This window comes from Sebastes umbrosus, chromosome 7 (genome assembly GCF_015220745.1).
Source record: "Sebastes umbrosus isolate fSebUmb1 chromosome 7, fSebUmb1.pri, whole genome shotgun sequence".
NCBI lineage: Eukaryota > Metazoa > Chordata > Actinopteri > Perciformes > Sebastidae > Sebastes > Sebastes umbrosus.
The window spans coordinates 3,539,622-3,552,639 of record NC_051275.1 but is presented as its reverse complement, the minus strand read 5'-3'; the positions used below and the strand labels follow the sequence as shown (position 1 = coordinate 3,552,639).

Below are 13,018 nucleotides of genomic sequence, written 5' to 3'. Positions count from 1 at the left end.
TTATCCACTAAGGAAACGTTGTTGTAGCTACTGAACAGATAAGCTTGAAACACATAAATACAAACTCAGCAGGGGGAAATTGCAGCAACTTAAAAATAGCATTATTATTTACTCATGATACCTGTGTGTCAAAAACAGGAAGCTTGCTGTCAGTCAGCTGCTGTGTGAGTTGGCCAGATTATGTGGAGAGAGAGCCATTGCAAAAGTACAGCTGTCCCACACTGCAGTCCCAGTGCACTGAAACTAAACATTTACAACACCAACCCAACTGTCGTCATAAAAAATTCAATTGGATCCTAAAAAATGTAGCTAGCTGTCAGTAAGTTAGTAAAGCTGGCAGGGGGAGTTTACTGAGAACCCTGAGCGAGCGAGATAATTTGTCTGCCGAAGTAACATACTGTAGATATTTAAGCTCCATATTTCAGGTATTAATTAATGTATGCCTGGTGAACCTTCAGGTTGATGTATCGGAACATAAAAATGATCACCTAGGAGAGGTATTTCAGCGCTCCTGGCTATGTGGGATCCAGTCTCTCTCTTAGCAGGGACAAGCGGCGGGGAAATACATTATGTCAGCAAACAGCTCTTCTAGTGACTGTCTAAATGGTTTCTTGGCTCTCCACACTTTCCAAGAAACAGTTGTCTCCACACTGACTGTTTACATCAGAAGAGAAAAGGCTTTCCATCGGAGAAATCTGTGACCCTGCTATACTGAAGAGACACATAACAGGTAGAAAGCATGAAGCCATCGAGAGCAGTGAGAGGAACTGGAATCACTGCAGTGCAGCATGAACGGGCATTAAAACAGTGATCATCTCCCTGTCAGGTTTCTTCTCCTGTTTTGCAACATGTCATCTGGAGATACACCTGGAAACGCACCGAGTCAATATGGCTCGTTTGGTTGAACCAACTCGGTTTGCCCTGAAAATCTGTAGGATGGAAGGCAGTGCTTGAAGTGGGCCGGTACTCACTGGTACGCAGTACCAGCACTTACTCATATGGCCTACCGTGACTATTTCTTGCGCACTGGCACTTCTCACAAGCTGCCGGTGCTCTTTACTGTCCTCTTCCATTTTAGGGGTGTAAGAAAATATTGATACACATGAATACCGCGATATTATGTTTTGCGATACTGTATCGATTCTCTAAAAGGCTGTATTGATTTTTAATTACCCTCTTAAAAATCCAACCGGCCGCTATTCTGTCTTTCGTAGGTTGTAGGGGGCTCAGTTTTAAATCTTGAGTGAAGGTACTGGCATTGCATGGAACTAGAAAACCACGGATGCACCGATACCGACACTTTTTCCAGACCGAGTACAAGTACAAGTACTTACATTTGGGTACTCGCCGATACCGAGTACCGATACGAGTACTTCTCTGTGCCAAAAGACCCTCGTTAACAGCCAGCTGGAGGGTGTGAGCAACACGGTGTATTTTCATATTTCTGCATAATGGGGTCCCTAAACAGTCTTAGAATTGCATAAATTGGGTATGACTGTAAAGCTGAGACTGTGGTGGATCCAATGAGTCCAATTGTATTCATGTGTAATGGTGTTAGTCCCAATAGTAGCCATTTCACATTGTGGCTTTTTTGGGCGTTTCCTATAGTAACCATAATGGTCCGAGCAAAATAAATGTGAAATTGCATAAGTTTAAGTCAAAAACCTCCAAACCCAATACATCCTAATATATTTTATTCACTGTAGATATTCAGAATGTAATAGTGATTGCTGATGCCTGCCAATATACACGCCAACATGTGAATAAGCGGGGGGGCGGGGGTACCGGCACTTTCCACTTCAAGCACTGATAGAAGGTGTTTTGTTCTTTGTCTGAGGTGCTTGTCATTTTCATCACATTGAAATAAAGTGAGAATTACACATGAATTAGACTGAGATAGGATAAATAGATAAAACAGTTTCCTCTACTCTTCACTAAGCTGCTGTTAAATAGAAACCCAGGGCCTAATTGGCATAACAAAGCGCAACGTCATTTCTTGAATGGCATGTAAAGAAAACATCTGTTCTGTTTGTAAAACAGCATAAAGGTTATATTTATTTATGTATAGTAAGATTGAATTTCAGTTTAAATCTCGCATGCCAGCCAAGATTTCTTCTCTCTGTAATCACAGTTTATATACAGTATACTGTATCTGTACATGTTGAAGTAAAAAAAAAAAACTGATTGTGGTTAAGTTTTAATATTTTGACTTTCAGTATACGTATATGTGCTTGAGGTGAATAATGATATACACAGTGATATCTTGGCTCATGCTAACTGAGGCTGATTTTAGCTGTGCGGTGGATAGCACAAAGGTTTGATACTGTCCGTTCCAAATACTTTTCAGACTTTCATTAAACCAGCCGCCATGGATGTTGCTAAGAACAATGAGAGCCCTTTCTTTCAAACTGTTGTCTCAGGGTCAACAGGACATTCCTCAGTTCACAGACCAGCACACCAGCTACCCACAGAGCGGAGTTACTGTGCTGTTAAATCCTGAGAAAACAGTGGCAGAGACACAATTTATACCAGTATGGTTTCAGTTCTGCGGCTCAGACAAATTACGTATAATTGAACGTGTTTTAAAGGCTGTCGAAGAAATGTAAACCAAAGGAAAACTCTCAACATGGGAAATAAATGCAACGCAGTGCAGCAAATCAGCACTTAAGGGACCGCGAGGGGTTTTGTTGTTTATCTCGTAGAAGAGCAGGAAAAGGGGAACATAATTACAAGATGTATCTTCTTGCACATATTGCTGAGAAAAATGAAGATGCTGCGGCTTGTTGAATATTGTCTAAGATGTGAGAGATACAGCAGCTCTAAATAACAGAGAGTTTGTCATGCTTTTCTTTCTAATTCAAAACTTAAATGATGAAAAATTAGACTCTAAATAGTGACTTCATGTCATTCATATTTATCAGATTCATTAAAGAGCAGGTTGTCATACATGACCAGCAATTCAGCAAGTCTTGTTCATTTTTAGGAATGTTTAGAAAATCTAGCCCGTGACGGGAGACTTTGACCAATCACAGGTAATTTCAGAGAGAGCGCTCCTATTGGCTGTGCTCCAGTCATGTGACCAGAACTTGGTGTTCCTTCAACAGATTTTACAATGGCGGCGGCGTCACAAACTTTCTAATTTTACAGCTAAACCGTGCACTACAAGATGATTCTGAAAACATCTGAGGAGAGAAATAGGCATTACAGTAACAGAATATTGATTCATATTTGATCAGCGCTGCCTAGTTTGACCGCTTGGTCGGAGTTTGCAAGTGATTGACAGCCGGCTCTCATAGACGGCAGCTGGACAGCAGACCTCAGATCAGCTCTGACTGGTTGTTTTCGTCCGGACTGTGAAATCTTGCAGATGCCGTTAGGAGCACCGGAGGACACAGAAAGACACAGAGGAACACGATTTTTCAGGTTACCTGTTTCATGTACTACTGTCACCATATAGCGACTGTTCTATAAAAGCAACTTTTTTTTAAATCATATTTGCTCCAATCTCGCCTACTTCAGCTTTAAAGAAATACTATTTAATGTAATTACTCACAAGTAAGGATTTACATAACAGTATATGTATTAGCCTATATGAGTTGTGATATAAAAAAAAGCTACACCTGATCCCTCCCCCCCTCCCTTTAATGAAACAACAACAGGAAAAACACTCTCTGTTTTCCACATCAGCCATAAAAGGCTCCCTCCCAGGGGGATATGATCATCACTCCAAAGGCCACAACATCAGGGCACTGCCCTTCCACTTCTAAATGCCATCCGAGCTCAGCAGTGCTGAACCTTCTCAAGCCATGCAGAACTTGAACCACTTTCAGTCTTTTTTTTGCTGCTGAAAGGCTTATCAGCAGGGGAATTATAGCAGAAATCTTTTTAAAACAGATAGACTTTGGGAAGTCTTCCTGTGGAATAACACACTTGTGTAGTTGGTAAGCCAATCGCAAAGTGCACAAGCGAAAAGATTTCAGGCCTGGCCACCCGCCAAACCAACAGACAATAAACGCTTTATTGCTTGACAAGGCCAACAGAAATTGGGCTACTGGTAGGACTCTATCCCGTGCAGCAGCTAGCAGAGGCACCTACAGTATGCTAGTTAACATGCCACAAAGGACATACAGGTTTCCTCTACATCTACTTTGAAATGTTTTCAGTGACTCTTATCAGTCTGTGTCCTTCTATTTTTAGTTCATAGATGCAGTCCAGATGTCAAAGGAAGTAAGGGGGATGGGGCGGAATCTGGTTTTATCCAGGATCTGCTGCTGAAAGTTTACACCCACTCTGGTGTGAGTGTTGACAAGTTTCTTTTTTTATCAACTGCCACATCTGTCTGCCATGATCTATTAGCAGTTACAAACCTTACAAATAGGAGCTCCATCTGGGAGCCATCACAGTTTAAGTATAGCAGAAAGTGAAGTCCCCATCTAGTATAATTCACAATATTTCACGTTTTCAGTATATACTATACTTCCCTTGTTGAGATAGATTTCATACATTTGGGGAAACATGTGTTAGTTTGAGATGCGCTAATTGAGTTCTGCAGATACCAACTGCTTTCATGATACATAAAGACCAGAATGAAACCTTCTGGTCATCCTGCCTCTCTCACCAAAACCATACTGCACACACTATGACAGCGCTGATCTGGAAAACATTTAAGGAATTTCCTAGTGTGCTTTCTCATGTCACAGTGAACAGTTTATCATAAAATAAAGGTGTTCTGTGTCAGACAAATAAGCTTTTCGTCTTCCATAACTTGCACTTGAGCCACTGACAGACAGCTGAATATAGGTGCTTGGCACCTCTCTCCATGACAATCACACACACCTCCATCTCTACATTGTAGTTTGTATGCTGTCATCCCTGATTTTGTATCTTTGTAGCTCAATATGTAGATATACAATCTGCTGTTTGGAAATGCCACAATATGCCACTGATACAGCTGTCAGAGACCAGCATACAAAGCAGGTACAAATATGAATATCACAAGTGTTTCATAAATGTTCCTTTGTAACTTCTCTGTTGTGACCTTTGTTGAGCTTAACTGAATTTGCTATCAAATGTAATGAATATTGTCGTGGCCATGACTCGTGCTTGTGAATGCAAGTATGAAAGGGAAAGTTGCTCCCAAAGGACTGCTCTATATTCTTTTATTCCTCATGTACACATGTATTTATAGTATAACAATGAATTATTTAACAGCGTACAACAACACATCAGTTATATATTTGGTGGGCTATTATCTGGCCATGTACACTTTTAAATGAAGTGAATTTTGTTTGGTGCAACAGCAATTAATGACAGGGGAGCAGAATAAAATATGCTCATGACACTTAATGAGAACTACGCATTCCCTTTGCATTTATTCTACAAAAGGGCACGATTTAAAAGACAAATCTGAGAGTATTACTTTATCGGAACATCTGCATCTCTCCTGAATTGCAGCTGATCGCACCAACTGGGCCATTTCAGCTTTATGATGGATTCATGGATATTTTGCATAGAGAAAAAGAAAAAATATTTTGAAGACCTGACATACTGGATCGCAACTCAATAAACATGCTTATACATGCTGTTTATCATAGTTCTTGCATATCTGGAAATTATAGGGTATAGTAGACTGTAGTTAGGGAGTTTGATGAGTGTTTGCAGAGCTCAGTGATGTATTTGTAATCTAACGGCACATAGTGAAACCGCAATAGGCAACATGTAAGTATAGAATATGAATTAAAGGGGAACTACACCCATTTTCCAAAATTCATACATGTTATCCTATGGTCTAAGACAGGCCAAAAATATTAGTTAACATGAACAACTCTCTCCCAAATCCAAAACTGTGTGTTAAAACTAAATTTGTGATGTCATAAGGCTATAAAGTGTGGAAACCGCTGCCATAGACAATGAATTGTGAAAGATGTTCCAGATGACACTGAGAGCACCCAGGGGAATGTCTGAGTGTACGGGTTCATTTTCTGTTTCACAACTGACAACACTACAATAGAATAAAGCTCATTTGGGTATAAAAAAGACAACAAACATTCACTTTCGATTCATTATCTATGGACCAGCTCCAGGACTTTTACCTGATGACATCACAAGTTTGCGACTTCTTTCTTTGGTTTCTGCTTTGAGAGAGAGTAGCTCATGTTCACAGATTATTGATGAACTTTCCTAGGCCATGGAAACAACATATTGGAATTCTTACTTTAGCAATGTTCCTGTTAAAAGTGCTAAATGATGAGATTGGGAGCATTGCGATTGCCTCTGCACGGCTCTCAACATGGTGACAGCTGAGCCGGAAGCTCTTAGCTAACGGTGCCAACAGTAAAAACAAAGCAGTGCAGAGAGGCGGCCGTGTGAGCTAGCTACTGGGCGCACGCTCGCATGCATTAACCTTGCACTAAATACACACACGGCCGGCCCGCTATGTCAACAAAGCACAGAAAAGCTTGGATTACAACATACACAGCGGGAGAGTGACTTCAGTCTCTGCTCAGGTAGATATTACTCCTCTATATCTTTACATAGCAAATAGTTGTTGCTGCTATATTAATGCTCTAGATACTGTACAGAGAAACTTTAAGTAAATGCTCAAAATGTGGATCAATCTGGAGTCATATGAGGAGCTGTGTTTCAAATATTACAACTATATTACCTAATAAAATTCCAAGAAGCTATTACAGTATTTCAAAACCATTAACTGAGCTTATTCTCATTACAGCTAACGTCATACATGGGGTGAGAAATTCAAAAGGAATACTATCAGACCTGGGAAACAAACTTCATAATGGAAAGAAGACCACAGGACAAAAGGAGGTTAGGAACGCTTTTTAGCTAGTCTAGATACCTTAGCTAAATCAGCTGTAGCACATGGGACCACATGCACACTTCTGGAAAATGATTTCATCTTTGTTTTTTCACTGGTGAATCTGTGAATGATAACGGTTTGTCCAATTTCTAAGTCGTCTAACTTTCATCTTGATTCACGACAGCAGGATAGAGCTGGGCATCTGGTTTCTGGTGCCAGTTTGATGGAAGTTTAACGCTATGTAGGGGTATAAGGACAGTTAATGCAGTTTCAGTGCTGAGTCTATCTTATTTGAGCTAGACTACATAAATGAACGTTTTTTAATTATTTATGATGGATCTCAATTTACGCCAAGGTTGACACCAGTTGTGAAAACTGTGAATGGAATGAGACAGAAAACATGCTGATGTAAGTCATGGTCCTGGAAACTTGCCTGTAACAACGTTTCTATAACAAATGAGCTGGAAAATGAGCACAGTATCTAAGACTGTGGTGTCTATCACAGTTTTACACCACCAATTGAGGTGAGTCATTAGCACTTTATAGTTCATACGCACGAGCAGCAAAGAAAAAAAAAAGGTTGCTTTCACTTCAAAGCATGCACCACTTCAGTATAAATCTTGGAAAACTATATCAAAAAGTTGTTATTTCATATCACAGGGATTTTAAAAATACTATGTTTACATATGACTTTAGTTACATTGCTGACACTTGTATCCCCAGAGATTTAAACCACTTGCAAGTGGAGAATAAGCTTTACTTCCTGCATCACCAACGTTACAATCAACCAGCGGCTCAAAGTGCAGGGATCAGAGCCGTGTTTCTTACGTATTCCTGTGATCTGATGGGACAGAAGACTGCTAGGTGAAGAGGAGATGATGCAAAGAGGGTGCCTTTCAAGCAAGTAGAGAGGGATACAGTATACGAGGGAGAGGGTGTGTGTGCTATGAATAGGTTTTTACTCATTAAATCTATCACAGCTGAATGAAGTGCTGCATCCCACAGCCTCTCTGACTAGTCATAGCTGCTCTGATTAATAACTTATTTCCATTACTTTATAATCATGCATCTTCCTCAGCTGTAGTGTCGTTTCGTTTATCGGTTAAGCTGTATCTCTGCTTGTCATCTTGATTGTTTCTTTGCACCCTTTGAAATTAGTTGCTTTAAAAAAAAAAAAAAACCTGCAAACTATTAGGGCTGGGACGATACACCTCTCATCTCCGGATTCGATACTATCACGATACTCGGGTGCCAATTCGATATGTATTGCGATTCTACAAGTATTGTGATTCGATATTTCGACTTATTGCGATTCTTGTAAACTTTTTTAACACTTGACCATGGGAGAAAGTTGAATCATACACTTCCTAGGACTTTTATTATGGAAAATATCTAAATTAATACAGTGAAAATGCTTGATTTTCAGCATGTATGTAGTCAGAGATGTCCTGAAGTCAATATATCAGTCATTGTAAGGAATTATTTATTATCCAGCAACCCAAAAATCAAAGAATAAAGACCACTCACAAATTAGTTGTATTTTCTTTTTAATTTATAAGGGACATAACGTTTTATACTTCTGGTGAATGTAATCCAATTAATCTTATTTCCACATTTGTATTTTGTGTATACAGTTTCCTTTTTTAACACCTTATTTTGAAAACCGGACGTAGTCACACGTGTATACTTCCTCTAACTTCTCCAAGTCCATCGCTAGCTCTCCCGTCAGCTCCGTTCTCTTTATCCATCCATGGTCAGCTCCACCAGGGTCGTTTGAATGCAGAGAACATAAATGTCAGTATATGGGTGCTCTACAGTTGTAGCGTCGGCCCATTTGACCACGGAGATGAGAGTGACAGCCGGCTTGACCGCACTTACCGCGATACGATAACGTTTCCTGTCTGTGACAGAGTTAGCATGTAGCTTTAGCCGTGATGGCTAGCTCTACTATTCCTGGCAATGTGTGAAACCCAAAGTGTTTCTGTACTTTACTGGATGTGTAGCGTTTACCACTTTGGATTTTAAAATGTGAGGGTGCTGATCGTATCCATGCAGACCCTCTGCCATTTTCTACTTTCTTGTATCGACTTGCTGTGGTCGATTGCCGTTTGTTTTGGTTGAAGGATACGGAACGGATATGACGTCACGTTACTCAGATGACAACAATAAAAGCGGTAACTTCCTTCTACCTCCGCATAGACTCTAATGAAGCAAATATATCGATTCTGGCATTAAAAAAATCTATTTAAAAATTGTGATACATAGTTGAATCGATTTTTTCCCCCAACCCTAAAAACTTCCATCTATAACTTGTGCATACAAATGCCGTAAACACATCAAGCTGTAAAGCAGTGTTTCCTCTTTGTACCATATAGATTTCTGACCCCAAAATATATACCTTTGCCTTTGTGACATGCGCTCAAATAACAGAGGCCGTTTTAAATAACAACGCAACTCGTTGTGCCCATATCTGCCCTGATCATCCTCGACAGCCATCAAATGACCACCGCTACGCCAGAAAGACAGAGTCACAGCCGTATATCAGAGCCTAGTTTGAGGCACCATGTGAGAGCCAACCAGCCCTGTGTCACACTGAATTTGTTGAGTATGTCACTTCCTGTTTTTTCCTCATTTCTGGAGAAAATATTTTCAAGCTCTGCATAATTGCTAAATTAGCCAGATATTACTAGTTCAGACTAACACGGGTGACACGGGCTATGCATCATTTACAGCAATTAAATCACACTTTCGAGAAAAAAAAAAGGTCATACGAATTTATGAACGGTGTCTTTTACGCTTGTCAAATTGATTAGGATGACACGATATTCCATAAAGCTACATGGCCTGCACAGAGGTGACCCACATCTTCAAAGGGCAACTCTGTCCATCATAAAATGTAGCTGCACTTTGAATGTCAGGAGGAAAATGTTCACATTTAGTCACATAGATTTGAGTCTTTATATTAACATCTATGGGATGAGCCTGTATTTTAGCAGCTACTACTATGAAACCTATACATTGCACAGTCAGGCAGAGGTACAGTATATCCGTGCATCCATATGGAAATGATGCACAGTGTGAGAGCTTTAGTAGTTTCTCATATTTTTTTAGAATTACCTTAAACTTTAGAGTGTTTGTCCTAAAAAAGCCCCATCTGTTATCCCCATTTAAAGTGTTATTCCAAACTTTTCAGTATCAAACACTCACCCCCTCAGACTGAAAAAGAGAGGCTGTTAAAAGTCTGCTCCTTCACGGAGAACCGAGTCCTAATGAAAATGTCTTGGGTAGTTATAAAACCTACGACTGCAAACCTGCAGCTGATCTCATTTGCATATCAGACTTGGCAAATCTGATGCACAGCTGAAGTATGTGTGGACTAAGGTAATTCCTGCCTTGAGGCACCGCTCAGTACCACCCTCTGAAATGTCTACTTTTACAAAATAAATGCTAAGTGCAGGCCCAGGGTTTTTCTATGCACAAGTAGAGCAACACAGTGATAAAGCTGAGAAAGTCGTGCAGTGAACTCGAAAGCTGGTAAGCCAAAATTACACCGAAAGAAGTAAACATAGGGAAATGAATACGTAATTTATCACAACGTGCAAACATATCAACAAAGTACAAGGCATTCCATGCTCTGCTGTACTGTGAATATTCTGTTCCTGTTTTTCCTTTCAGTTCCTACCACTGCGACCAGTGTCCAATATTAACTCTTTGACTCACTGGCCAAGGGGACTGGTACATTTTATTATTATTTATTATTATTTTTTACCAGCCAAAATAATAAATTGCCTTTTTGTTTCATATATACATTTGTTTCAGTACATTTCAATGGAATAATAGGTTTATTATGTTAAATACAAACTTAGAGAAGAGACCAGAGCAAAATTTTAAGGAAAATAATGTAAATATATTGGTCAACGAACAATTCAAGCATATCTATTTTTTAAACACCTTTCTGACATTTCACCATATAGATAGGCTACTATAGGTATATGACGGTATTTGTGTAAAAAAAAAAGAAGAAAAAAAAAGAAAAGCTGAGCAAAACTCAGAGGAGCGGCTCATCACTAAAATAAGAATAGCTGGTCCACCTTAAAGGTCAGACCACCTTAAGTGAGCCTGGGCCGTTGTTGTTGCTAGCTTCTGGGCTAACCCCCTTCACTTTAAATCAGCAGACAAGCAAGACATGGGAACTTGGCTTGAGTCTTTAAGAGTTGTAGCATTAATTCACCTATAAACTGTTCACACATTGCACTGCTACATTCACAGCTATAACGTTACTCCTAACTTGATACACTGCACATTTGCTAACGTTAGGCACAAGGTGCGTGTGTGTCAAACTCCGACACAGAGAGCAGGAGACAGAAGCAGCGCGTCCGTAAATGATCCCAAAACGCGGTGGAAACTCTCAGTGTAACCACGCATATAGTTTTTGACTGGACCGCAGAGGTCAAGCCCTAAAAACGCAAAAGTCTGTCACTGACTGACTGACTGAGTGATGAAGTTACACGATTGGTCGGCCGAGTGTTGGAGTGTCCTCATTTGCCGTTGCTCTTTCAAAATGAAAAGGCGGGGAACAGTCCTTTATACAAATGAGCCCGTCCAGGGCGAAGCGTCCGGGTCACGAAACTTGGACCACGCTGTCAAACTTGGCTATCTAGTTCTAAAATGAAACGAGACTCAGCCGGTAGCTTAGCATATTTCTCACCTAAAAAGTTTTTCAGAAGCAGGTTTTGGTGGATTTATTTAGACGGAATAACAGAAGTTTTACGAGCAGGCCGCCATGTTGTTTCCTGATTGAAATGGTAAGCAGATAAACCAGGGACCAATCAGGTGCATTCCACGATATGGTATGTTACCGCTTGAACGGCCAGTTGAGTGGAGCAGCACGTCCCATAGTGTCCTCACCGGACCTGGTGGACATGTACCGCTGGATTCAAAATTATAGACATGACCACTGACTATTTGTATAAAAATGTAGCCACAAATTCACCAGTGACAGACTTGTGTACAGAGAAAGTGGAAGAATCCACGGGTCCTAATTCAGTTTAGGGGGAAAACAGTAGGTAGGAAATCTGCAGAATCTATTCTTTTCACCAGATGTCTCTACTTCACACCAGTCCACATTAATACAAATATGACAGCTAAAAAACAATTTCTGTCAAAGTGTTAATCCTCAGTGTTAAAGCAAGACAGGCATGTGTTCTTCCTCTCTTTTGTTTTATACATTTACAAAATCATCCACAAAATAATAAAAAAAAAAAGATTGCATTCTTACCAAGCGTCTTCTTTCCTCTTCAACAGTGGTCAGCAGCTGGGAGAACTCTTTGAATGACTGGGCTGAAATACAAAGAAACGTCATTCCTACAATAGCGTATTAAAAGAGAAATACTGCATGTTTGGTCGATAAATGCATCAGCACGTATAACACATCTTGCACAATATGTTCACCGTCGACCAAGTACACAGTGATGCACTGTGTTGTTGTATTCAGATGATAAAAAATATATATTCTAACACAGTGGCTCAGTTGTTAAAGCATCAGATGTTCCTGGCACCCCACAAGCACTGTAGCGCGGTGCTAAAATGTTTATTTGCGCTGCAGCTTCGGAGCTTTCGGTGCAGCACATTTTTAGAACCTAATAAAATCATGCAGCTGTCCAATTTAAAACCAAGACTTGCAGTAAAAAACAATACTTCAATTGAATGGAACCCCACTGATTGCTTCCCTTTATTTTGTTCTCCCGCAATATACTGTCACAATGTAATGCAGTGACTGATGTGGTCGAGATATGTTCACGCCATCTGGGCTATACCTCGGTAGCTTATATTACATTCTGCGGGGCGAGATGAATTCAGCATACAATACATCGAATCTTATCTGCCAGTGAATTGTGCCTTGATGGCTTCACACCTTCATTAAATAGAGGGCCTGATACAGCGTGGCCTCTGTTGGTCAGCCCCTGTGTCACCCCGCCTGGGTCCAGCCATTTAGCAGCGGTCGAGCTGCGCTGCTTGCCAACACAGTAACATCATTATCAGCCGCGACGGCCTGGCACAGGGAGCCATGCATCATCTTAGACATTTTGGTCCATTTACACACCAAAGCTTTTAAAGACCAGGGAGCAATGATTTTGTGCCAGTGATCCTGCAGGCGGGCTGGCCTCCTATTAACGCCACCAGCTCCTTTATCAACGGCAC

The 13,018-nt window shown here is 40.4% G+C and overlaps 1 protein-coding gene across 1 annotated transcript in view; it reads right to left on the bottom strand.

The window, feature by feature from the left end:
* LOC119491458 (rho GTPase-activating protein 42) overlaps positions 1-13,018 on the bottom strand; it is an 85,514-nt gene that overhangs the window by 45,564 nt on the left and 26,932 nt on the right. Inside the window, 1 exon segment of the mRNA XM_037775542.1 lies at positions 12,096-12,157. Within this exon segment, the coding sequence (XP_037631470.1) occupies positions 12,096-12,157 (62 nt within the window).